Source organism: Myodes glareolus, chromosome 19 (assembly GCF_982192425.1).
Source record: "Myodes glareolus chromosome 19, mMyoGla1.1, whole genome shotgun sequence".
NCBI lineage: Eukaryota > Metazoa > Chordata > Mammalia > Rodentia > Cricetidae > Myodes > Myodes glareolus.
In genome coordinates, this window is record NC_142044.1 from 39,880,109 (window position 1) to 39,906,870 (window position 26,762).

At 42.2% G+C, this 26,762-nt stretch overlaps 1 protein-coding gene across 2 annotated transcripts in view; it reads left to right on the forward strand.

The window, feature by feature from the left end:
- Positions 1–26,762, forward strand: part of Mrtfa (myocardin related transcription factor A) — a 178,790-nt gene that overhangs the window by 76,018 nt on the left and 76,010 nt on the right. The window contains exon 1 of one of the 2 annotated variants that reach the window (XM_048454714.3): positions 5,796–6,076. The exons of the other annotated variant lie outside the window; for it this stretch is intronic. Within the exon in view, the coding sequence (XP_048310671.2) occupies positions 6,031–6,076 (46 nt within the window). The 5' untranslated portion in view covers positions 5,796–6,030. Of the gene's footprint in view, positions 1–5,795; positions 6,077–26,762 lie in introns of those variants that run through there. 2 annotated transcript variants of the gene reach the window in all.

The window sequence follows — 26,762 nt, forward strand, 5'->3', positions numbered from 1 at the left end:
AGAAGAATCGGTTTTAACAAAGCACATTTTAAAGTATGCAAAAGTGGACAGGAGCAGCACAGTTAAGAAGTTAACTCGGGGCTGCTGCCTGAGATCTATCCCCAGGATAGAATAGTCCTTCATGTTATCCTCTGACTTCCATTTCAACAAGAGAAGAAACATTGCAGGTGACTCCTGCTTGTCATCTAGACCCTGGGAGGCTGAAGTGGGATTGCTACAAATTTGAGTCCAGCCTGGGAATTAATGCCCTGCCTATAAATAAACCATCCAACCAACCAATAAATAAATAAATGAAAAGTTGCTGCTGTATCAGAGTCAACACCTTGTGTATGAGAATGAAGAGTTACTGCCGTGTGGGGAGTTGATGAAGTCCTGAATGAATGTGTCTTGTTGACATGGGCTTGACCATGTCAAGGACTTCAGACCATGGACACGATAAATCCTTCCCCAGGTTAGGCTCAGAACAATGGTAAAGGCTCCCGTCTGATCCAAGTACAAGAGTTTATGAACAGTTGAACAATTGACCAGTGTATGCAGAAACTGCCATAGTGTCTTCTTCTCGAAGGACTGAGACCTGAGACTGCTTCTGGAGACCTCCTCCTCCTGAGTTTAGCTAACATGCTTGCCTCTTTGTTCAGATGTGTATAATATGCCTGCTTTCTCACTCAGTAACAAACTTACTGAGTTTCTGGGCTGCTGCTGGACTGTTAGAGTCCCACGCCTATCCAGTTTAAAATATTCTGTGGATAGCCTGTCCTTTCTTCACTTTCTTGACACTCCAGTCAGATCAACCCCAAAGCTGTGCATGCCATGCACGTCATGCAGGTCGTGGCACTGCGGAGGGAGGAACTACAGCCTGTGACATAGTTTTGCCCCAAGGTTTTACTTTACTTTACTTTACTAATTCCCAATAACTGGAAATGAGGAGGAGATATATATATATATATATATATATATATATATATATATATATATATATATATATGACAGTGCTATGGGAGAACAGCAAAATCTAAAATGTGGAAAGACTGCCTGCATCCTTCAGCTAATACAGAGCAAGATTAAAGAAAAGTTAAGAGTCACATTGATGAGGTGAAATGTGTTGTCACCTGAGAATCCTAATTTGAATGAATCAACTCTAGAAATTTATGGGATAGCTGGAAAAATCTAAACACTGGTTAGATAGTTGATATTATTAGGGGCTTCAAAATATTTAGGTGTTGTAGCACTACAGTTACACTGGATAGTTTCGGTTGGGATTTGCTTTGGAATGACATCGTGGGTGCTCTGTGGTGGCGGGAGCACAGCAGGTGCTCTGTGGTGGCGGGAGCACAGCAGGTGCTCTGTGGTGGCGGGAGCACAGCAGGTCTGCTGGAACAAGTTTGGCCACATGGGTGTGAGTTTTCAGATCACAAAAAACAGTTTATCACACAGTTCTTTGCTATCTTTGTATGTATTTAAATTTTTCTGTAAGTTAAAACTATTTCCATACTTTGGGCAATATTTAAAGGCCATGCAATGAAGCACTGGTTGAAGGGATGGAATAAAAAGAATGATTTTGAGGATATATTATGAGGTAATCGGTTATATTTGGTAACTAGTTTTGCATTTAGTAACGTATTAGTAGTCCAGGGCTGAGAGGTGTATAGGTGTATGGTTTGGGGTCTGTGTAAAGGAAAAAAGGAAGCAGCATCTCGAGGAGGTGGGTGTGTTGGGGTGATGATACTAGAAAGTTTTGCTTTTGGACATACGTGCTTAAGATTGCTAGTAGAGTGATATCAGAGTCAGATATGGGATGAAATTTAGTTAAAACCTTCAGGAAGAGTGAGATTGCCTGGGAATGAATGTAAAAGAAGGGGGGGTATCCTGAGAGGGGCAGAGAAAGAGGAGTCATTCAGAATTCTGAGAGAGAAGGTGAAATGAGGGACAGAAGTAATGTATTTTAGGAACGGGAAGCTTCCAGGAGTAATGGCGAATCAATCCCACACCAGTTGTTTTAAGGGGGTATTTATTTTGGGGGGTAAAACTTACATACACCATAAACCGTCAGGAAGAGAGACTAGTTGCTGGAGCAGGAGCCGAGAACAGGAGCCGGGAGCAGGAGCGGGAACCAAGAGGCCCGAGCCAAGACTTGCGGCTCTTTTTAAAAGAGAAATATACCACGCCCCAGTGGGCTGGTATTTCAGCAGCTATTGGCTGACGGAGCGGAAGGTGCTCCCGCAGCACCGTGGGCTTGTGCTTCAGCAACTATTGGCTGAAGCAGTGGAAGGTACTCCCGCAGCACAGGAGGGTGTGGATGCAGTGATACTCTCATAGGGACTCATCTAGTAGAAAAGCTTGTTGGTGCTGCTCTCTCTCCTCCTTATCTTTTTCCTCTCCTTTATTTTCTTTTCTTCCTTGAAGTCACAGACTCACTCTGTAGCCCAAGGTGCCTTTGATCTTCCAGTCTTTCTGCCTTGTCACTTGAGTGTTAGGTTCTGAGTCTGAGACACTGCTTTGTCTGTTTCTTCCAGATTTTGAAGACTGAAGGCCTTTGGGGGGTTTGGCATCTGATGGGGTAGGAGTAGAGGAAACATACTCACAATATGCAAAGTTATTTTATTTAACATTGTTTAAATATTTTAAACAATTACTAAGCTTGTTAAGCATTTAAGAACTATACTTTAGTATCATGTCCCTTTAGTGAATTAATAGATCATGTTAAACTTGTATTGGTTAGGCCTGGTGGGGTGGTGCATGCCTTTAATCCCAGCACTCGGGAGGCAGAGAAAGGTGAATCTCTGTGAGTTTGAGGCCAGTCTGATCTACAGAGCAGAGTGAGTTCCAGGAAAGGCTCCAAAGCTACGGAGAAGCCTTGTCTCAAAAGAAGGAAGAAAGGAAAGAAAAGAAAAAGAATTGTATTGATTAGCTGGAGAGCTGTGATTAGAAACAAAGCTCTTATCTCACATTTGGTTGGCCTTCGTTCCCTTGGTGCTTGTAGCCCAATGTAGAGAACATAAACTTTAGTTTTTTGTGCTTTATCAGTATATCTGTTAGTTCTGTTTTTATGAAGTATTATCAATTTACACAAAAATTTTGGAACTGAAGTTTTCAATACTTTGGATACTATACTTTGGATACTATACTTTGGATCTTGGGAACCTGTCCTAAAGTCTGTTTGCACGGTGACTGTACATGTGTAGATGTTTGTATTAGTCAAGGTCCTCTAAAAGAACGGAACCTCAAGAATGAATGAATGAATGCGTGTGTAAAAGGAGCGGCGGGCTGTGTCCCACCACCTAGCTCCTGGCTAGCTTTATCCGAAATAATTACACGGAAACTGTATTCATTTAAACACTGCCTGGCCCATTATCTATAGCATCTTATTGGCTAACTCTCACATCTTGCTTTAACCCATATTTAGTAATCTGTGTAGCACCACGAGGTGGTGGCTTACCGGGAAATATCCAGCATGTCTGACTTGGCGGCTAGCTGCATGGCGTCTGCCTCACTGCCTTCTTCCTCCCAGCATTCTGTTCTGTCTACTCCACCTATCTAAGCTGTTGTCCAATCAAAAGCCAAGGCAGTTTCTTTATTAACCAACGAAAGCAACACATAAACAGTTAGCCCTCCTCCATCATGAGTGAATGAATGAATGTATCTATCTATAGGGGATTTATTAGAAAAGTTTACAGGCTTTTTCCAGATAGTTTAACAATAGCTGTTTACCAACAGAAGGTTTAAGAATCCAGCAGTTGGGGGAAAAAAAAGAACTCAGTAGCTATTCAGTCCACAAGGCTGGATGTCTCAACTGGTCTTCAGCAGCTGCTGGAATCCTGAAGAAGTAACTTCTTATGCCTGTGAAGGAATGGACTTGCTAGTGAGAGTGAGAGCAAACACCTTTCTTCTGTGCCCTTTATAAAGACTGCCAGCAGATGCTGTGGGCCAGATTACAGGTGTATCTTTCCCCCTCAAAGATCTCATTTCAAATGGTTTACTTAAGAATCCCTCACAGATGTGCCCAGCCATTTGGCTTTTAGTTAATTCCAGATGTGGTCAAGTTGACAACTGAGAATAGTCATCACAAGGTTTTATGACATAAAAGCAAAATCTGATCATTAAACAAATATCTTTAAAAAAATCTTACTTTCTGGGATGTTAAAAAGTTACTTAGATTTCTGTTTTAAAAACAGCTTTTTGGTTTTTTATTGTGTTCCTTTTGTTCCAAGTTTGTATAAGTAGGATTTGCTGTAAAAAAAAAAAAATGAAATAAGCAGAAACCTGCTGTTCCCCATTATTGTCCATCACCACCTAAGTGTTGGTGTCCCCTGTGGGCTAAACACTGACACACATGGCACTGTGAGCACGTCCTGTGGCAGAGAGGTGCCTGGCGGGAGGGAGACAGTCTTTACACAGGAGTCTTGGAATTTTTCCCCTCTAAGTACAGAACTGTGAGTGAGAATTTGCTTCATATAGAGAAAACAAAACAGACAAAACCCCTCATATAGCATGTTGTACAGCCCTCGAGGCTGAAAGGGATGAGTCAGCCTTTTAGGGATGCTTCTCCCGAAGTTGCTGACCTCTGACCAGACGCTTATGCAGCCCCAGTTGAAATTTCACTCATTTTTCATATGACAGTTGGAGCTCGGTTGCCAGAGGGGCTGTGAGAATGCTGCTGCCTCCAGAGCAGCGCGCGCCCACACTGGCTGCCACTCCACTGCCTGTTGACTCATTCCCACAGCTCTATATAGAGCTCGGCTCTTAAACACGATGTTCTTGGAGAAAGAAAAGGAGTTTTTTTTTTCTTCCGCAGAACCTCCCTACCCCAAATCTGCATTGCCTTTTCTTTTGTGCCTTGCCCTCTTTGTGAAACTGTTCGTTTAAAAGGTCTCCTAGTGTTTCCCTTTATCATTTGTTTGACTTTGTAAGCATTAAGGCATTTACTGGGCCAAGATTGCCCTAGTATGTTCCACCAGAAAGAGTCAGAAATTCTAGATAACAACCCAATAGCTTTCTGGGTTTTAGGTATCTATTAAAAGTCCATCAAATGGTCCAGAAGCATCTTAATACCATTTTATTGTGAATATCGGTTATAAAAACACTGCATAAGGAATAAATTACCTTTTCATTTTGGGCAAATGAAATAATTTCTATCTGTAATTTAAAAAGTGCTTAGGTTTGTTTTTTTCTCCCTAGAGAAAGCAAAATGCCTGTGACTCAGAACGGTTGATCCGTGTAGTAGGAAAAGACTGAGGCTTATCTGAGAACGGGCACTTTCCCACGTATCCTACATCCAGCATGATCTTGGAGTGGTGTAGGGAAGCTATCTGTGGTGCCCTGTCTATTCACAACTAGCATGTACCTCATTGACAGTGAGGGACTCTTCAGGAGGACCGGCAGATAGGAGACGCAGATTCCGCTCTGGAATGTGTTCTGTGGCTTTTAGAAACATATTTTAATTGGTGAGGGGTGGGGAAACAGTTGAACTGTAGTTAAATAGTCAGCTTCCTTGGCTGTTGCCTATAAATACCACATAAGAAAGGCTGTTGGGGTTCTCAGCAAAGTTATGTGGCATATGTATTTATTTGTATATATATGTTGTGTGTGTGATCCCTGAATGTTTCTTCTGTGGGGTTGAGTTTAGATTGTGTTTGCTTTGTTGTTCTAAACTGTGTTAACCCCAGAGTTCCTTCTAGTAGGGTTTTGAATAACCATTTGTAAAAGAGAGAGGAAAGCAGTTTGATCTGTCTTTCTGTGCTCCTCCCCTCCCCCTAGAGAGGACAGGAGGGGAGGAGCCACTGCTCTAACCACGAACTTCAGGTCTTCTCTGGATCGCTGGGCTTCCTGTCTGCAGTCACTCAACTCTGGGCCATCTTGACTTGCCTGAAGGGTGGAGAATTGGTGTCTTCTCAGAGAAGGGGAGAGAGTTCTCACATTCTCCTGTGGGCACAGGCATGAGACTGAGTTTGTCAAGCTCACTGTGGCCTTTCTAGACTTTTCCTGTGACTTGGACTTTTTGTGTTTGTGAGCTGTTTCCGTGAGGACTCCGTCATGACTCTGCTGGAGCCCGAGATGCTGATGATGGCTGTGCAGTCAGGTAATTCCCTTATTTCCTGCAAAGCTCGTTTGCCACAGGCGTCTGTGGAGTGGTCGAGCACATTTGTACTAGCACTGGGCTGAGATGGAAAGCTGAAACATACATCATTCAGCAAACATTTCATTTTCAAGTTTTTATGGTTTTTAAAATTCTTTTCTATTGCATGTTTCAGTTTTTCAGACATAGCTTTGAATTATGCGCTAACCGATCTGAAGAGCACGCAGCCAGGGGACCTACTTGCTTTTCTTTAACCATTTTATCACTGTCTTTGGCTCTGCTTTAGTGAAGGGTAATTGAGTTGCTTTTGACGCTTTATATAGTGTGTCTTTAGTCACAAACCGACTCTTTTTATGTCTCTGTGAAAGCATCTGACGATTTCCTCTGCCGTTCTTCTCTTCTGTGTCACAGCCTTTCCACTTCGTCTTTACAGCGTCTGGGAACGCTCCTGGTCAGGCACAGGACTGAGTTAATAAGGTAGAGATAGGGAAGCAGTTAACAGAAGGAATGTAGGATTTTTAAAATTCTATCTCTAAAAATAATTTTTCAATTCAAAGCTTCTCTTAAAACTCTTAAAAATTCCAGATAGTTTATAATGGTTCCTTTTACTTTTGGTGTTTTTAAAACTTGTAAGTCAGATATCTAAAAATAGAAATGTTCCCTTTCTTATTTTTAGACTTCTACTAAAATGTAATCTGTAGTGTTTTCAGAAAGATTCATACAAGTGGCATTTGCACCCTCTACTCCATCCCCTGACCCCACGCAGAAAATGAAACTCTGTCTCTGGCATGACTGGTCTCTGTCCTCCTAGGGAGTGCTTAGGTAGTTTGTTGTGAGGGCCAGATACACATCAGCTGAGGATGGAGCAGATGCCGTCAACAAGAAAGGCCAAGGAAGAAGGACCCAAGCCATTCTCTTCTTTCTGGTTTACAAACACAGCCATAATGAGTCATTTATCAGATGAATTTTTCTGTTCTTGTGTGCTATGCCTTTCAGGTTGCCATTTTTCCCCCCTCCCACAGATCTCTGGAGCTTTGTGTTCTAAACAAATAGTATGCTTATCTGAGTGTTTCCCATCTGTCTTTGATGAGGTATCTCAGTAGCTCCTGGTTAAACTGACTCGATTTTTCCCATCTGTATTCCAGTTTCCTGCTGTGTGTGGGCAAGTGTGTATTTTACTTTAAGGGGCAGATTTTAATATTTGAACATTCTGTCTCAGACAGTAATATCTCATAGTGCAGGTTAAAGGTTTCGTCCCCTAAGATAATTTCAGTATTCCTAGCCCTAAAAGGGAAAGAAAGTACTGTTCTCTGTAGTTTCTTGTCTAAGAGTAGGTTTTCCTACAGCATATGTTGGACAGGACTGGTCACCCATCTGTCAGACCAGCTACTTCATAAAACTTTCAGAGGACAACAGTATGCAAGACAAGTGTGGACGGAATTGACAGGGCTGTTGGGTACAGGTAGGACAAGAAGTCTGCCGCGGAGATGATAGATGTGGACTTGGTCTTTTTGCTGTATTCATATAAACTGGGTTTATGGATGACCTTCCCATTACTTAAGTTAGAAAATATTCAGAGCCATTTAATATTAGCCACCACAGATGGGTTCACTTCCCTGTTTTGTTTTGGAGTGCCACGGCACAAGCCCGTTACAACAGTAATGCAGCAGCCACTATGGTAGGAAGTGAAGAGTCTGCTATGGAATGGCAGTAAGCAATGATTCTTATTAAAAGCCAAGAAATATGTTAACCTGTACCTTCATGAGTATATGCTTTCTGGGAGAAATGCTTTTCATACTGTAAAGTAACTGCACCCTTCAGGTGGAATTGAAGATGCCAAGTTTTAAGGTGCTGGATATAGTTCGGGGTTCACAGTGCTCAGCAGGAGTTTTTACCCAGTACTTGGAGCTCTGAGGTTTTGGTAGGGCATTCTTAAGTGTTTATGAGGGTTTACCTCCTTTCCACTGCTGGAGGTTTCAAGCTGTTTTGGATCCAACTGGGTGCTGCCCTTCTGTGAAACGTGTCACAGTAGGCTCACCCTCCCTGCTGTCCTTCCTGCAGTGCCACCTTCACAGTGCACACCAGGTGTCCCTACATGTGGGTTCCTAATTAGACCATTAGGTTCCCTGAAAAAAGGTTTATTTTTAATAAAGTGTGTGTGTGTGTGTGTGTGTGTGTGTGTGTCTGTATGAATGCAGGTGCACAAAGAGGCCAGAGCTGGGGTTAAGATAGTTAGTTGTATGTCACCTAACATCGTTCTCCAGCCCGTACTAGCTTCTTAAGAGCAAACCATTCATCTGTATGTGGGCTCCTGTTGATGGTACATGGTAGACACTAATTTATCTTTTTAAGAATGGTGGAATTTTGTTTGACTTAATTCTCATTAATAAACATAATTCTTTAAGATTTTATAAAAAGTATTTTGTAATCTCTTCTTCAATAAATAAGTGAATTCAGTGGCCGTCATCCTTTATTTTAGCCAGACGTTATCCAGGGCTTCATGGCTTTTAGAGTTGATGTTCTTTGCCCCGAGTTTGTAGTGTGCCCTGTGATGAAGTGTGTTGTTAGATCGCAGTGTTCCAGTCAAACCACGACTAGAGTTCATGTCACTGCCGTGGGAATCTGTCTGGATTGTCACAGTTAGAAAATGATTTGAAGTGGACATTGTAGAATTTCTGAAGCTGGCCCTAGGGGAGTAGTATAGGGCTACGGCATTGATGGGTGTCTTTCTGAATAGAGTATGCTAGGACTCAGGCCTGACAGAATGTGTGTGTGACCCCCGAGCTGGCAGCCTTCTGCCTTTTTCTAGCCAGCACCGCTCTGTCAGTCATTCCTCCACAACAGTAAGATAGACTTCCTTGATAGAATGTATTAGGATGACTCCACAGTCTGCTTTGGACCCATGATACATGCCTGATCAAGTTGGACTACAGCTAAGGGGTTAGTTGGCCGGTTTCCCCCTGTTGCTTGAGCACATATGTGTGTACCCCAGGCCTCACCCTTGTCTGTGCATAGGACACCGCTGGTCATTGTGGCTGCTTTAGGAAAAGAGGGTGATAAAAGACCAGGAGCCCAAAGTAGAAGAGACTTTGTGTTCCACAAAGCAATTGAGTGTTCTTTTGAGCTTATTCTGGGACTAAGCTGTAAATGCAAAAGGATATATAGGTATATAAAGGTATTAGGTTTATAAACTTGGACGCAAACCCATGGTCCTACTGCTCAACCTAAGCAGCAGAGCACTGCCTGTGTAAGCGCACTCATTGGCTGTGCCACAGGGATAAGTCCATTCATAACAGAACTCCTTTCAGATCATTTGTTTTACACCAGGTCCGTATTGCCTATTCAAAAAAATCCATTAATTAAAAGTTTCCTCTCCATTCATTAGTTAACTTCCTTATCCTTGATATCTCTGTACTCAATTCCTAAATATTCCTTTGACTTCTCTTTCCTTGATCATGGCCGTTTACCCCTGAACTATTTGTTTTAAAACAATGTGCAGAATAGGGGAATGACAGTCATTTAAAGGAGGGCCGGGAAAGAATGGCAAAGTACAAGAGACAGGCTCAGCAGATTAAGTCCCACCCATTTTAGAAGCATGGTACTCTGTTTGGAACTCCTGATACTCAGAAGTGTAGAGAGCCGATCAAAAACCTCAGAGCCTTCAGCCTTACATCACCTACTTTAGATCTCTGAGTGATGAAATCATTGTGGACTTGGAAACAGTCTGGTTTCCATGGGCAGTGGTGGCGCACACCTTTAATCCCAGCACTCAGGAGGCATAGTCAGGTGGGTAGTTCGAGGCCAGCCTGAGCAAGTTTCAGGATGGTCAGGGCTACACAGAGAAACCCTGTCTTGATCCCCTACTCCCACCCCCCGCAAAAAACACCCTGGTTTCTGAGGAATTATAGAGTTTGAAGGACAGCATAGGTATTTCCTTGTCTTCTTTTTCTTTTGAAAAGAGGAAATTGGCCTTTGAGGTTAGTTTATCTACTGAAGTCATATAATTAATTTATGATAGTTTATGGCAGAAATGTGAGGAGAATTTGTGCCCTCACTCTCTTGCCAGTGAAGATATTTAAAAAGAGATGCCAGAGATCTATAGTCTGTAAGGCCAGATGTGACTCCTCCCCCCCCCCCAAATGGTGCCTCTCCTTGGGTTAAGAGAGAAGATAAAAACAGGACGTGGTGGTGTGCACATTTAATGCCAGCACTGGGGAACCCCGGGGCAGATGGATCTCTGGAAGTTTGAGGCCAGCCTGGTCTAGACAGTAAATTCCAGGACAGCCAGGGCTATGTAGAGAGATCCTGTTACAAGAGAAGGAAGGAGGGAGGAAGAAAAGAAGAAGATTTAAAAACTGGTGTCTGGGTATCTACTTCTCTCCCCTAGGAAGGTCTGAATACCACAGCCTTGCCTTTTTCTACCCACCTGCATCCTGCTGTCTTCTCTGGCCTGGGTGATGATCTCATTAGACAGGTAGACAGACAGCTGTTGTCCTCTGTGCTCTGACTTACATTTGACTGCCCTTTTCTCTGACTCACTGATTTATCTGTGCCCTCTCAGAGTTAAGATCCAGACCAAAGGAATTCAAATTCTTCTTTTACTTATTTTTCTCCCTCTTTTTGTTTGTCTTTGGATGAAGCAGACTGTCAAGACTCTGAACCATGATTTTAGCCTTGTTAAAACAGTGCCAAATTAAACAAAAATGAGGCTTATACAGCCTTACTTTTTTGGAGCCTCACGTTTATGATTACCACATGTATTGTTTTTAAATTTTTTATTTTTAATAACAAAGAAAAATGCTAAAGGCTCTGCCATACCGTCAGTGCTCAAAACCCAACTTTCTTTGCTTTGTACTTTTTTTGTTGTTGGGGGTGGTGGTTTTCCAAGACAGGGTTACTCTTTAACTTTGGAACCTGTCCTGGAACTCACTCTGTAGATCAGTCTAGCCTCAAACTCACAGAGATCTGCCTGCCTGTGCCTCCCAAGTGCTGAGATTAAAGGTGTGCACCACCTGGCTGCCTTGTACTTCTTAAAGCTAAAAGGCAGTGTTGCACTGAGCTCGTAATGCCACAGTCTGGGGCCCACTTCATGTTATGCAAAGTCACTAAGTGGGTGGTAGCAGCAGAGTGAGCACAGAAGGGCTATACAAGGGAAATTAAACTGAAAAGAAATGCAGTGGTGAAAATGTGTGCTACCATAATATGTAGTTCTCATGTCTGCTTCACATCTGCAGAGGAAACCTGAAGCTCAAAAACATGAAGACACATAATAAGAGATGGAACATATCTCTACCTTCTAGTGGTTTAAACAGAAAGATTCCCATCATTTTGAAGGCCAGGGGAAGAGGTTTCCCAAGTTAACATCTAGCCAGGCTACATATACGGTGCTAGGCCCACCTGAGCTACAGTGTAAGACCTTTCCAAAACAGTGTTGGCAAGATGGCTTAGTGAGTAAGGGCACCAGCCATCAGGCCTTATGACTTGAGTTTGATCTCTGGGACCCACATGTTGGAAGGAGAGAACCAACTCCCACAAGTTGTCCTTTGTCCCTCACATGTATGTTTTCTTACTAAGTAAATAAAATGAAATTTAAAAACTCCAATAAAAACAATCCTCAAATAAATCCAAATAGTTTAGGCCTTTATTTCCTTGCATGATCCACTTAAAGTCAGATGCTGTCCTCTCATGCCTGCTGGTGGCTCTTGTCTTCATTGCTGAAGAAGCCCTCATAGAGCACTGCCCATCCTCAAGAACTCTGGCTGCGTGTCTCCCTTGCTCATTTTGCACAGCCGTGCTGGCCTCTTTGCTGCCCCTGATGCCTCTGCCCTGTGCTGAGTCTCTCGTAGCCATCCTTCCTAAGTGGAGCACTTCCTCACTTCTGCACGACTTCCTCACCCCTGCGAATCTTTGCGTAAGCATTAATTTCTCAGTTAGCCATTCTCTGGCCAGGAATTGTAAAATCGTGCATCATTTTCTTTACCCCATTTATCACTGAACAGATTCATGACTTACTAGTTTCTTGATGTAGCTGTCTCTCAGAATGTAGGTGCCACTGAATGGGGGATTGGCCTGTGTATGTGGCTCTTGGATATAGTTAGAGTATGACAATTTTCTAATAAATGATCATAAAAAATTGCAATGTATTTTAGACAAGTATGTTCTTCAGAATGTGACTTTTTGTGATGTGTACAAAGTAATTGGTTTCATTATCACAGTTTCATACAGTATCAAAATACGTGCTTTACTCATCTCACCCACCCCTCATCCCCCACCCCTGGCCTCTGGTTTCCTTCCTCCCCCAGATAGCTTCACTTCTGCTTCCATGTCATATATGTGCATGCATATGTTAAATCTAGCTTCTACATGTAAAGGAATCACGATCCCCCTCCCATTTACCGTTCTCCCCTTCCCTTTGGAGTACTTCATCTGCCCATCTAGATTCTGCATGAGAGAAACTGGAGTTTCTTTTGGAGTCTGGGTTATTTCACTTAGCATAGTGATAACCTAATCTATCTGTTTACCTGGTAATGACTCAATTTTGGTGTGTGTGTGTGTGTGTGTGTGTGTGTGTGTGTGTGTGTGAAGGCAAAGGTTGGCAGCAAGTGTCTTCCTTTCTTGCTTTCCATCCTTTTTTTTTTTTTCTTTTTTCTTTGAGACAGGGTTTCCCTGTGTAGCTCTGGCTGTCTTAGAACTCGCGTTGTAAACCAGGCTGGCCTCGAGCTCACAGAGATCCACCTCCCTCTACCTCCCAGTGCTGGAATTAAAGGCATGCACCACCACTGCCCTGCTGCTTTACACTTTTTTTTTTTTTTTGATCTCTCACTAAAGCCGGATCTCACTTGTTCAATTAGACTAGCTGGCCAGAGAGCTTCTAGGGAGTCTCCTGTCTCTGTTTCCCCATCACTATGGTTATAGCTATATATCACCATGCCCAGCTTTTTACGTGGGCTGGTCTCTAAAGGTCCTTATGCTTGCATGGCAAACATTTTACCAGCTGAGCCACCTCAATCCAATTTGATTGTCCTTTACAGCTGAATAAAATGCCTATGTTGTGTAAGTGTAATCACGTTTCTTACCTAATTAGCTGTTGATGGACATCTAGGCTGCTGTGAATGTCAAGTATGCCTTTAAAGCAGTGGTGTGGTTCTCAGTTAGTGGGTTGTGACCCCTTAGGGCTCACATATCAGATACCCTGCATATCAGATATTTACATTACAATTCATAACAGTAGCAAAATTTCAGTTCTGAATTATCAATGAAATAGTTTTATGGTTGGGGTTCACCACAACATGAGGAGCTGTATTAAAGTGTTGCCGTATGAGGAAGGTTGAGAACCACTGCTTTACATCATTGTGTGGTGGGCCCAATTGAGAAGACTACAAAGTAGTACAGTGGCTTTCAGGGTGTAGTTGAGGACCCTTTGGTATCCTGAACTCTTTCAAATGGAGCAAGATGGAGATGTTTATATGGTCTAAAATCATTGGTCTTTTTAACTGTTGTGGTCTCATGAGTGTACAGTATATTTTCCTAAAGCTACATGGTGGAGTTTATCAACAAATGAATGCTGAATTAAATGTGAAACATTTTCTTTTACATGCTAGCAAGATGAAATATTGATAGATATAACCCACATAATGAAAGCTCTCTGAAGTCCCCAGTAACTAGAAAAGGGAGAAAGAATCTTACCCCCAGGAAGTTCTGAGAAGTGAAAGTCTGAAGCAGAGGCTGGAGCTGCAGTGTGAAGTGCTTGCCTTTTGAGTGTGCAGCCCTAGACTCATAGTTCAGTCCCCAGCACTTAAGAGAGGGGAAGGAAGTGTAGTGCTGGCTAGGTTTCTGACTCTGCTGCCTTTAAGTCTGTGGCAGTGGTATTGCTTGATTCACTTCTTGTAGCTCGAATTCTAACTGGTTTTAATAATAAAAACCCGGAGTCAGATATTGGGGTAAATGCTGAAAGATCAGAGAAGTAAAGGAATCAGCCACTAGAGAGACTTTTTTACTTCTGCTGAATACTCAGATCAAAAGGGGCAAGATCCTGTCTCCACGAATCCTCAGACCCAATGCTATGAGCTTCTGTCTCCTCCCGCCTTACATTCCTCTTTCCTCCCAGCCACATCATTTCCCATCTCCACCTCCCCAGTGCTGGCATTAAAGATGTGAGCCACCACCGCCTGACTCTGTTTCTCTTTTAGACTGGGTCAATGGTAGCCCAGGGTGGCCTTGAATTCAGAGTTCCATCTGCCCCTGTGCTGGGATTAAAGGTGTTGCCACCACTGCCTGCCTCTGTGGCTAACTAGTGGCTTAGCTTCGCACTCTGATCTTCAGAAAAGCTTTATTTGTTAGATCACAAACAAAATATCACCACATGTTTCTGTCACCCCTTCTATAAACTAGTATTGCAGCAATACCTGTCACAGGGACTGTTTAACATATGTGAAGTGCTTGTCACAGTTTCTGCCACATAGAAAATGCCATGTTTGAAAAATATTATTATAGTAAGTTGTTGTTTAGGGGATTTTTAATTCCACTTAATGTGTATAATTTTTAATTTCTGGGGTGGAGAGATGATGGCTCAGTAGTTAAATGCACTTGTTGAGCAAGTGTAGTGACCTGAGTTCAGTGCAGAGAACCCACAGGAAAATGGGAGGAGAGAACTGACTTGCCCTCCACAGGCGTGCAGTGATGCATATGCCTGCACATGTGCATATCCTCACACACACCACATACAAGTATAATAATTTTAAAAAGTTTATTCCCGGGTTTTCTTACAACTCTCTTGGTATTTGGCAGCTCGAACATTTAAAAAAATTTTGTTTTGCTAGCTTTAAAATAGTTTTAAGAAATTGTTTTAAGGAAACTAAAAGATAGGGAAATATTTGTTTTTAGCAATGTTAACATTGTTAAGTGTTTGTTTTTAACAAAGTATATTCAAAGTATAAGAATGTTTTTCATATTTCCATCTAATCTAAAATATGGGAGTTGGAGATGTAGTTCAGTTGATAGATTGCTTGCCTACCATGGAAGAAACCTAGGGGTGTTGTTCCCAGACGTTCCTGGGGAGGGGGGAGGAAGAGTGATGTGTGCCCCTAAATTCAGTCATGGGTGGAGACAGGATCCCAAGTTCAAGGTCATCTGCAACAACTAAAGAGGTAGAGGTTAGTCTGCTACAGAGACCATTACTAGGAAGGAAGGAGGGAGGGAGAGAGAAAGAGAGAGAGAAAAGGAAAGAAAGGCTCTGAGGCTATCTACCAAAATATTAACAGTTCTTGCAGGAAATAAGACTTGATTAAAGATTTTCTTTGTTGTTTTTCTGTTTCTTTCTGATTTTCTATGGTGAACATTTCTGTTCAGATAAATCCCATATTAATCTTCATGTCTATGTTCATGTGTAGTTTGGTTAAAAGAGGAGGAAGTGGCTGGAAAACATGGTGTCTTGGGTTAGGAGCCGGAACTGTGAGTTCAGGACGAGAGAAGTTCCAGTGCTGCACTGAGCAAACCGTGCATAGTAACGGGCATGCCATCTCATTCGCTGTATTCCCACCAGCTTGTTTGTATAAATCCCTTTTACATTTTCCCTTTGTTTCTATTCTGTAAGATTTATTGAGATTTATCTCTGCAGTGTTTGTGTTAGGCCGTGTTCTTGGCAGAGCTGTAGACCTTTCCTGTGCACACTAACCTACTCTAATTTGACCAAACCTTTCAGAGGATTTTATAAGCTGAAAATAATGCCCTTTCTTTTTTATGGTTAATCATAATTCGACTTCTTTGAGCATAAAATGGTGGCTTCAGTATAATATGCTTTAATTATTAAAAGTGAATGTCTGTAATACTCGTTGTTCTATGAAAGTCTTTTCCCCTTCCCTGAGGCAAGGTCTCTCCTGTAGCCTCAGATGACCTTGAGCTCCTGATCCTCTTGCTTCTGCCTGCTAAGTGCTGGAGTTACAGATGTGTGCCACCAGGCCCAGGTATACAGTTCTGGAATTGAATGCAGACAAACCCTCTGCCAGCTCAGCCACATCCCCTGCCTGGAAATGTGAAAGTCTTAGCCTTGTGCTCCTTACCAGAAAGCTGGTTCTCAGATTGTTTGCCTGAGCTTTGTACAGAATCGGGAGGATTTACAACAAAGAATAAAAATGTTAATGTGAAGTAAGCTGACTTCCTCCCTCTTTCTCTTCTCCCTTGTTTTGGGACACAGAGCATCTCTTAGCCCATGTTGACTGTGGTAGAGGAGGATAACCTTGGATTTCTGATTTTCCTACCGCAACCTTGAATGCTAGAATTATAGCCGCTTGCCACACACCCAGCTATAAAGAATTCTCAAAATCCATAAAGAGTGGACAACATCTGGACATTTCAGTATATGTGATGCTGGGCAGTTGTGGGCAGAGGCCGCAGATTTCTGCGTTTCCATGTGCATGACGAGACCCTGTCCAAAAAAGAAAAGAGGAAAAAAAAAGATGCTAACAAATGATCTCTTGAAAGTCCCTAAATGTTATTAATCGGCATAGAAATGCAAATGAAAGCCATAAAGAGATGCCAGTATGTACCTATTAGAATAGTTAAAATGGAAAAAAGACTGTTAATTCTAAGTGTGTGTGAAAATGTGAAGCAGTGGGGAGTCACAATGTGGAATATAAAATAGCACGTAATGACCTGGGAAGGCAATTCATTACAAGGTTAAATATATTTAGTATATTACCCAACAACCCAGTTTCTAGATCTTTTCACAAGAAACATGGAAGCATACATTTGTATTGAAGGTTCGTAACAACCTAGTTGTTAGTCACTCCAAACTGGAAATCACCTAAATGGCTGTTGGCAGGTAAAAGATGGTACTAATATAAACTGAAATGCTAGCAATAAAAATGAGCATGTTACCAATTCACAGACTGCCACCATGTCTGTATTCTGTGAACTGTATAAACATTGTATTAAATGTAAGAAACCAGATTCTTCTACATACTCTCAATTCATACCCATTCTTAGAAATGATGACTTTAGAGATGGGTCTTTTAGAGGACCCAGTCTCTGTAACAAAAACTCAAAACTGCCTGTAATTCTGTTTCCTGAGAATCCAGTGCCCCTGACTTCTCTGGGTACCTCCATACATGGCACAAATCCACATCAGATATACACAGATACACAAATTAAAAATAAATATTTTAAATTAATTTTTTGTTTTATGTATATGGGTATTTGGCCACTATGTATGTCCATGCATCACATATGGGTCTGGTGTCTATGGAAGCTTGAAGCTGGTGTCAGAGCTCTCTGTAACTGGAGCTGTGAGATGCCATGTGGGTGCTGGGAATTGAACCCAAGTCCTCAGGAAGAACAGCCAGTGTTCCTACTCACAAGTCATCTCTCTAGCCCTTATTTATTTATTTATTTATTTATTAATATAGGCTGTGATGGGGCTGGAGAGATGGCTAAGGGTTTAAGAGGACTTGTTGCTTTTGTAGAGGGCCTAAGTTTGGTTTCTAGCACCCATGTAGGGCAACTCCAAAGGGATTCAATGTCCTTTTCTAGCCTCTGTTGGTTTACAGCCATATAAGCGTGCTTGGGCATACTCAAAATACAGACTGGAATATAGCTCCATGCTTTTAAAAAATGAGTGATGTGTTGTGGGAAGAAAGGCCTATTGCTAACTCCCGAGACAGTTACATGGAATGAAAAAAGTTATATATTGTATGATATTTGTATGAACTTAGAAGTTTGATTTTGTTATTGTTTGACCACTGGCCTTGAACTCACAGAGATCTGTCTGCTTCCATCTCCTATGACAGGATTAAAACCTCTGTCATTGGGCTTGGCAAAATGTAGAATTATGAAGAGATGTAGTTGTTATTCTGAGGGTGGTGAGGGCATAGTTCTGCACTAGGAGGCCAAGCACGGAAGAAGACAGGCATTATCTTAACTGTCATTCTCACTCATTGCAGTACAGTAGATCAATAAGGGAAACTGGTTAAGGACGTGTGGATTGCCTTGTTTTTACAGGCATGTGTAGATCTATAATTAGCTCAAAAAGTTTAGTTTAAAAAATGCAGACAGTTTGGCAGTTTTTCAAAAAAATAAAGCATAGCCCATATGACCTAGCATTTCTACTTTTAGCCCAAGAAAGTCAAAACATTGTCTTTACAAAAACTTGAACACAAATATTCCCTGCAGTGCTGGCAAGATTGCTCAATGGGTAAAGACACTTGCTGACAAGCCCTTATGTCTGTCTGTCTTGGAGCTTGCTATGTAGACCAGGCTGACCTCGAACTCACAGACATCCGCCTGCCTCTGCCTCCTGAGTGCTAGGATTAAAGGTGTGCACCACCACCACCCAGCATGCCGTATGTCTTGAGTTCGATCCCTGGAACCTACATGGTTGAAGAAGAGAACTGAATTCCACAAGTTGTTCTTTGACATCCATACATGTACCACTTACTTGTGTACTCAAACCCAAATAAATAGATAAATGTTTGAAAAAGGTTCTTTGCAACATTATTTATATAGCCAAAAAAAAAAAAAAATACCAACAGTCCATCTCACGGTAAAAACTTTATGATATGACCATGTAGTAGAATACTAGCCTGCCATGAAAAGGAATGGAGAACTGACATTTGCTACAAAATCAATGAACCTTAAGATACGCTTACAAATCTGAAGAGAGCACAATTGTTAAGATCTCTTCCTGCTCTTGCAGAGGACCCAGGTTCTATTTCCTGCACCCAAGCTACAGCTCACAACTGTCTTTAACTCTTAATTTCAACTTTACCTTCTGACTTCCAGGGAGACCGTGCACACACATGATGCACAGATGTACATCATACATGAAAGCAAAACTCTCATACACACGACATAAAATAAATTTAAAAAAAATACTGTGCCAAGTGAAAGAAGATAGGCACAGAAGGAGTCACACACGATTGTGTTCCTATGGAATGTCGGAATGTAAATCCGTCCTGCGTAGGAGATGGATGAGTGGTGCCTGGTGAGCTAATGAAGGCGCATGGGTAGCATAGTGCTTATGCTTGTGATGCTCTGTGAACTGTGTGGAAGTTAACTAGGTTTTAAATTCTGTGACATGTGGCTGTAGCCCTAGCTACTTGGGAGGCTGAAGCAGGTGACCAAGATCAGCATGGGATCTACAAGAGCTAGTGCCAGAACAGGCTCCAAAGAAACCCTGTCTCGAAAAACCAAAAAAAAAAAAGAAAGAAAGAAAGAAAGAAAGAAAGAAAGAAAGAAAGAAAGACAGAAAGACAGAAAAAAAGAGCAGCATGGCCAACATAATAAGACCCCATTTTGGTTTTTTTTTTTTTTTAAAGGCATGTACCACCACTGCCCAGCTTGAGTTTCTTTATTTATTTTTTATTTTTTTTATTTTTTAAAATATTTATTTATTATGTATACAATATCTGTGTGTCTGCCTGCAGGCCAGAAGAGGGCATCAGACCTCATTTCAGATGGTTGTGAGCCACCATGTGGTTGCTGGGAATTGAACTCAGGACCTTTGGAAGAGCAGACAATGCTCTTAACCGCTGAGCCATCTCACCAGCCCCCTAAGACCCCATTTTGAAAGAAAAGAAAATCTGAGGAAAAATTTGTGTAGGTTTTTGGGGTAGCAAACAGAAGTGGAAGGAGAAGATGATACAAAAGGTGCTAAGACTTCTGGGCCCTCTCGAGTGCCCTGGGGTTACACAGCTGTGAGCATGTGTCCATGAGCACTGAGCTTCAAAGTGGGTGGATTTACTTAAAGTTCAATAAAATTGATTTTTAAAACTTAGAAAACTATGTAAAATTGCAAGCTTAAAGTGACTATTAGGTAGGAATAATCATGCAGTCCTTACTAATCTAAAGAAACAAAAGTCTGGCTAGGTGTGCTGAGTTTCACAGCGAACCGGGGTTATGTCAGCCAATCTGTGCCTTCGACCTTTGGCCTAGCATGGCTTTGTTGCTGTTATTTTTTACCCCAGAATCTATGAGTGGGTGCAATTGCTCTATTTTGTTTGTTTCTGGCTATTTATTGCATTCTTTTCCTCTGTGTTGAAGGATGTCCCAGTAGATAACAGAGGGAGGTGGATGCTTCTCAATACACTTTTGGATGCTCAGTTAATTAATCTGGGCACAGGAGGTTGGCTAGAATGACTCCTGAAGAAAGGGCATGGGTAGCACTGCTGGGAAATGCTGAAAAAACCATCAGGGCCAAGTGTGGGCACTTCTCTCCCACCTACATCGCCTCTGGTCTCGCCCTGCTCTCTTGCCAAGAAGTAGGTTGTCTAAATAAGTGTTACAGAAAACCTGTGAAAGTTTGAGAAGAGTTCTACAAGGGATCTGTGATCCTTCCACCTCCCACCCTTCACCTGCTCTCTCTCAGTTCTTAGGTCCTGCTGGTGGATTGTGCCACATGGTAAAGGCTCTGTTTTTCTTTGTTGCCCTGGTGCTGAGGGTTGTGTTTAGGACATCAAGGATGCTAGGCACAAATCTTGTTTCTATTGTTTTCCTCAAAGGTGGTACGGCTTAAAAACAGCCTTTTCTTGAATTGACACACAAATATCAGAAGTAAGCAAGCACAAGAGGCACATTCCAGCGTTCTAAGAAGATTTTGTAGGAGTCCCAGCAAAGTCTGTAAAATAAAACTGTAAAATAAAAGCTGGCACCTTCATGGGTTTCCCATGTATGGAAGGAAGAGCTCACTTGTCCTGTATTCTACTTCTCAACACCTCTGACCATTGGTTGAGGGCCCTGGTCATCTTCTCCCACAACAACCAGTTATCTGTCTTTGTGACACCAGGTTTCTTACTGCCTGGAATGATGAGTATAGACTTCATGAGCACAGAACTTCATCCCAGAGACCACTCAGCCTTAATCATTAGCAGTGGGGTTACCAGTGTGCTCACAGACTCTGCATGACTTGGCTGTAAATCAGGTTTCCACAATCCCCTGTGAAGATAGAATGGCCTACTCATGATCCTCCTGCCTCAGCTTTGCAGGTGTTGAGGTTATTGATGCATGCCACCATATTCTTCAGCCTGCTTCCTCTCTGACCCAGCAAGTGAGGATAGAACTGTGGTTTTAGTCTTCTAATCTTGTGATCGGTTCTGACTGCAGCCTCTTTCCTAAGCCCTGTGTTGGCCTACACTTAGTGCACAGGCTTACTGTGAATCCCAAAAGCTGCCAGTGCCTTGGTCACTCTTACTGCTTAGGAAATGCTAGGCTCCCATTAATTAGTAGCTCAATGCCAGGAGTGAGGATGAAGACCAAATATGTCCTTCTTATAAACCACACTAGCACAGTGTGTGGGACTCTGATCCAGCTTCCATAACTCTCATAGTCCTCACAACAGCTGTATGAACTCAATGCCTTTATTATCTTCTTTTACAGAAGAGGGAATTGAGGGGCAAAGTGGGTATGAAACCTGCCCAGTACCACACACCTAGTGAGGTAATGGTCTGGCTTCAGAGTCTGTGCTCTTTACCTCTGCAGTTTCTTTTCCTTTAGAACAAGCTTCAAATCCTTCACACCGTTGTTTGGTAACTCTTTGTAGACAATTCTGATCATCCTCTGCTCCATTATCCTGGTATGTAACCTATCTGTCATGTTTTACTCTGCCCCCCTACATCACTCCCCCCACACTATGACTGTTAAACAAGAAACCTTCAAACTTTTTTTTAAAAAATTCTGCTGTTCTAGTCCTCCTTTCTGCAAAGGGACAAGCCTTTCTATAGTTGAACTTGTTCAGGAGTAAATGAGTATACAGTCTGTATACTCACTTAGAAGCTGCCCTGTAGAAACCTATTCACAAGATGAGGATTAGTGCCTTCTGGGGAGCCATTGTCTCATGTTGAAACTAAGGAAATCTTCAGTATCTTGCCATAGATGTGCATTAGAAATGCTGTGGCTGGGTGGTGGTATTCCACACCTTCAAATCCAGCACTCGGAAGGCCATGGCAGGCAGATTCTGAGTTTGAGGTCTACCAGATGTACAGAGCAAGTTCCAGGACAGGCTCCAAAGCTACAGAGAAACCCTGTCTCGAAAAAAGGAAAAAAGGGAGAGAGAGAGAGAACGAGAGCACCTTGGCGTTGGAATTGGAATGGGAACTTGTGCTGTGTGATGGTCTGGTTGGCTCTGCTGGAGAAGGTGTTCCTAGCTTCTTCCCTTTCTATCTTGAGAAGGCTCTGAGAAACTTTACAGCTGAGTTACTGCCTCTGCCCCATAAGAGGATCGAAAATAACTTCATTAGTTGATCCTGAAAATGCTTTTGCATTTAGGCTTTTGGTCCTTTATGATTAAAACTGGCTTTGGTGGTTGATCTGCATACTTCCAGAAAAGTCTGTGAATTTGAGAAAAAAATATTTTTTTATATATTTGTGGAATTCACACCATGCTGAATATTACATGACAGACATTTTGAGAACCTAAAGAAAAAAAATGTGATTCTCCACATGCCTGTGGACTATATTCTGGTCATTTTAGAATAAACATTTAAACTGGGCCACCACACCTTTAATTGCAGCACTCAGGGGCAGAGGAAGGTGGATTTAAGGTCAGGCTGGTCTACAGAACGAGTTCCCACCAAAAAACCCTGGCTTGACCAAACAAGAATAAAAATGTAAATAATACCTGGTATAGAGTGTCTGTGCTCTGACACCAGTAGGTGGGTTTCCTGGTGTGTGTGGCTTTTTTCTCATCCTGCCCACCTGACTTAACTTTCCTCCCTTAACTTTCCTCTTGCTTGCTAGGCTTCATCTCCCCTCTTTTCCTGCTTTATGCCTTCCTACTCGTTCTTCACCTTTTCCTCACACTTTCTCATTCTCTGTTTCTTCATTGTGCATATACTTTGACACCATATGTCTATGAGATTTTTTTAAAAAAGACTTATTTTTGCCGGGCAGTGATGGCGCATGTCATTAATTCCAGCATTTAGGAGGCAGAGGCAGACAGAACTCTGTGAGTTCAAGGCCAGCTTGAACTGGCACAAAAGGATAGGCACCAAAGCTACGTGGAGAAACCCTGTCTCAAAAAACAAAGAAACAAAAACAATATCAAAAAGATTTATTTTTAACTTATGTGTGCGGATTTCTTGCTTGCATGTATTTATGTGTACCATGTGTATACCTGGTGCCTGAGGCCAGAGGAGACTATAAGATCTCCTGGGTCCGTAGTTACAGATGGTTGTAAGCCACTGAGTGGTTGCTGGGAATTGAGCCTGGGTCCTCTGGAAGAGTGCTCTTAGCTGGTGTGCCATTTCTCAAGCTACCTGTTTATGAAACTTTTGTTTGTTGTATATTTTTTCTTGTTTGTTTCGTTAGAGACAGGGTTTCACTGTGTAGCCCTAGCTGTCCTAGAACTCGCTCTGTAGTCCAAGCTGACCTCGAACTCAGAGATTCGCCTGCCTCTGCCTCCCAAGTGCTGGAATTAAAGATGTGTGTCACCAGCCAGGTGGTGGTGGCGTACACCTTTAATCCCAGCACTTGGAAGGCAGAGGCAGGCAGATCTCTATGAGTTTGAGGCCAGCCTGGTCTACAAGAGCTAGTTCCAGGACAGGCTCCAAAAACCATGGAGAAACCTTATCTCAAAAAACAAACAAAAACAATAACAACAACAACAAAAAAAGGTGTGTGTCACCACCACTCAAATGTTTCTGTTCAATTAAAAACATTAGAAACCAAAGAGGTGACTGGGTGTCTGTCTTTCTTTCTCCGTGTCTACTCCTCCTCGCGTTTTTGAGACAGGGGCTCACTTGTAGCCCTTAGCTGGCCTGGAATTCATTATACAGACCTCAGACTCATAGAGGTGCACTTTCCTCTGCCTTCAATACACGTGTCACTACATTCTACTTCTGCTTTTTTTTTTTTTTGTAATAGGGACTCTCATTTTGTGACTTTGCTTGGCTTTTATTAAATATTGGGGATTTTAACTTAGGTCCTCTTGCTTTTATGGTGAATATTCTTAGTCCCAAAGCCAGGTATCTTATCTGTTACTATTTTTTTTTCAGTACATTCAAGTATCTGTTACTTTCTTAACCAGCATCTGTTAAGGTTAAACACTATATAAATGTATATTATGAATGAACAGATTGGATTATAGAGATTGGTAAGAAGAGAGGCAGGTCTCCAGCCCAACAATTTTGTAGGATAATTCTCCCCAAAGAGAAAATATAAGTTGTCCTGGTACCAAGAACTCTTTAGTTCCTTCTTATAATTGAAAGGATCACTTGCCAGACTGTGGTGGCACATGCTTTTAATACCAGCACTGAGAAGGCAGAAAGATGGATCTCTAAGTTCAAGTCCACGAGATCAGCCTGGTTTACAGAGCAAGCTCCAGGTCTATAGAGCAAGTTTCAGGACAGCCAGGGTTACACAGAGAAACCCTATCTCAAAAAACAGAGGTGTTGGGGGAATCATTAAACAAACTTAAATCATTAACTTTTCTTGCATTTTGAGAAGCAAGATCCTATTTTTGTGGGGTTATGAAGATCTATATGCACAGAATGTTGGCATTTGCATCAGTAGCCTCGTCTTGGCCTGGGGTTGAACTAAGAGTCTACTCTTGGTTTGATAAAGAGCTAGTGTGTATGTGCTTGGGAGCGTTTTTTTCTTTGGTTTATTGGTTAGGGACTTTAATGGATCTCTTCTGTCTGGGTGTCATGGTACATGACTTTAATTTTAGTGGAGGCAGGAGGATCTCTCAGTTCAAGGCCAGTTTGGTCTGTACTAAGTAAGCCTTGGTATGGGCTAAGTGAATAAGATCCTATCTCAAAAAATATGTTTCAATATACTTAGATTTGTCTAGGCCTTGGTAGATCATTGTCGCGTATTTAAGTCAAAGGACTTAACAGTGTTGATTGAAATGGCAAGTGTTCTTTTGGAAGCTTAACAGTTCATGCTCAAACCAAGAGTGTTAATATCTAGTACTTCTTCTAAGTTCATTGATGGTTAATCTTCTGCCTGACAGAGTACTTTTCAGGTTAAGATTGACAGTTTTTGTGGGATACATGGGCTCATAAGGACATATCTATCTTTAACTACCTGTGGTGGCCATGGATTAGCCTGCCATGACAGACTTTACTCCTTGGGAAACTGCCCTTTCTTCTGATTCTTTCTTTTGTTACTTTAAGCTTTCTAAATTTTCTTTGTTCTTTGCAAGCTGTAGAAATTTCTTTTCATAGCAAGAGTTACATAAAATGAGATTTAGAAAATTTTAGTTAAAAAAAATGCCTTTGTAAACTAACCATGAAAAGATGGATCAGTTCAAGTTTACGAATGACTCTTAAATGCAGATTGCTAGGGGTGATGTTACGGGTACGAGTTTCTTGGATGTCATCCCTTTGAGCCCTGGAGCTAAATAGCAAGAGGCTACATGCTCAACCATAAAGCATTAGCCTCTGCCAACATTACATCAGTTTCACAAAACCTCACTGGCTAATTATCCCTTGGGATTGGACATGGATCTGGCAGCTTGTGAAAGCTGCTTTTTCCGATTTCTGTCTTCCTGGCTGTGACATATCCCAAAGGAATGAGGTTGAGAAATCATCGTCTTTTGAAAGCTCTTGACTTCTCATTCCCACAGTGGTTCTCATGGCCAGGATTGAAAGTTGCTTCTGAACTTGAGGAGGCCCTTTATGTAGTCTATGACCAGGGAGGGTGATGGTAAGGTGCCTGGTTGTGTTTTTGATGCTAGTGTCCATGGGTTCAAGTGTGTTTCTGCAGCCTCCTCTTTATACCAAGATAGAAAAAGGTGGGTAGACAAACTCAGACTCAAGTCCATGGTCTCTGTGTCTGTTGACTTTGCTGTGGTATTGGTACAGTCATTACTCACCTCGGTGACGGTCACTCTTTCCTGTAGGAAGAAGTACTGTGTGAGGTCAAACAGTCCTCCTAATACCTTTGTGCCTCAGCCTTACCTGGTTTATGTTCGATACTTTCTCTTTATTCTATGCTTTTCAGTGTTCTGAAAGCATGTAGTAAGTTAACTGGAAAGTCTTTGGACATCATTCTGTTAACAAAGCTCAGGAAGTGAGCAGAAACCGACAAAGGCTAGTCAGAGTGAAGGCCAGGCCACAGGCGGCCCAGTCATGATGCACTGCCCACAGGTCTCTGCTGGACTCCTGCTGCTCGTGGGGTGCCAGCCTGTGCGAGGAGTAGTTCTGATTCTGTTTTTCAGTTTCACGTAATTTCTTCATATTCCATGTTCTTGATGGCAGAATCCGGTCATTTTTGCTTGGATTATTTGTTTGTGATCTAGAGGCCAGGGAGCCCAGAGAGGGGAAATCTGTTTCTGTGGAAGGAAGACAGCATCTCTTCCTTCTCTTGCCATTGAAATGTCTCCTAATGAAAGGGACTCAAGTGCTGGACAACTAAAGTCTAGGATGTCTCGTCACAGTAGCTGACCCCAATCCTTATGGCCATGGTTCACTCTCAAAGTATGTTCTTGGCCCAGGCCTTGACCCTTATGTATTAGGTTTCCTGGGGAGTCTATTTGTGCTTGCCCAACATAGTGCAATGGAGAAACCATTCACTCCTTCCAAGCCCAGCTTGGTGAACCAGTGAGTTTGTTGGGGTTACTTGGAGAAGCATGAGTGAAGGGATTGCTTGCAGGCACGTGGGTGACAACTCACAAAAGCTGTACTACCAGAGTCCCCTGTACAACTTATAGCAGCTGTGTCACCAGAGGGTCCCCTTTCTCCTTGCAGTTGTATACTGA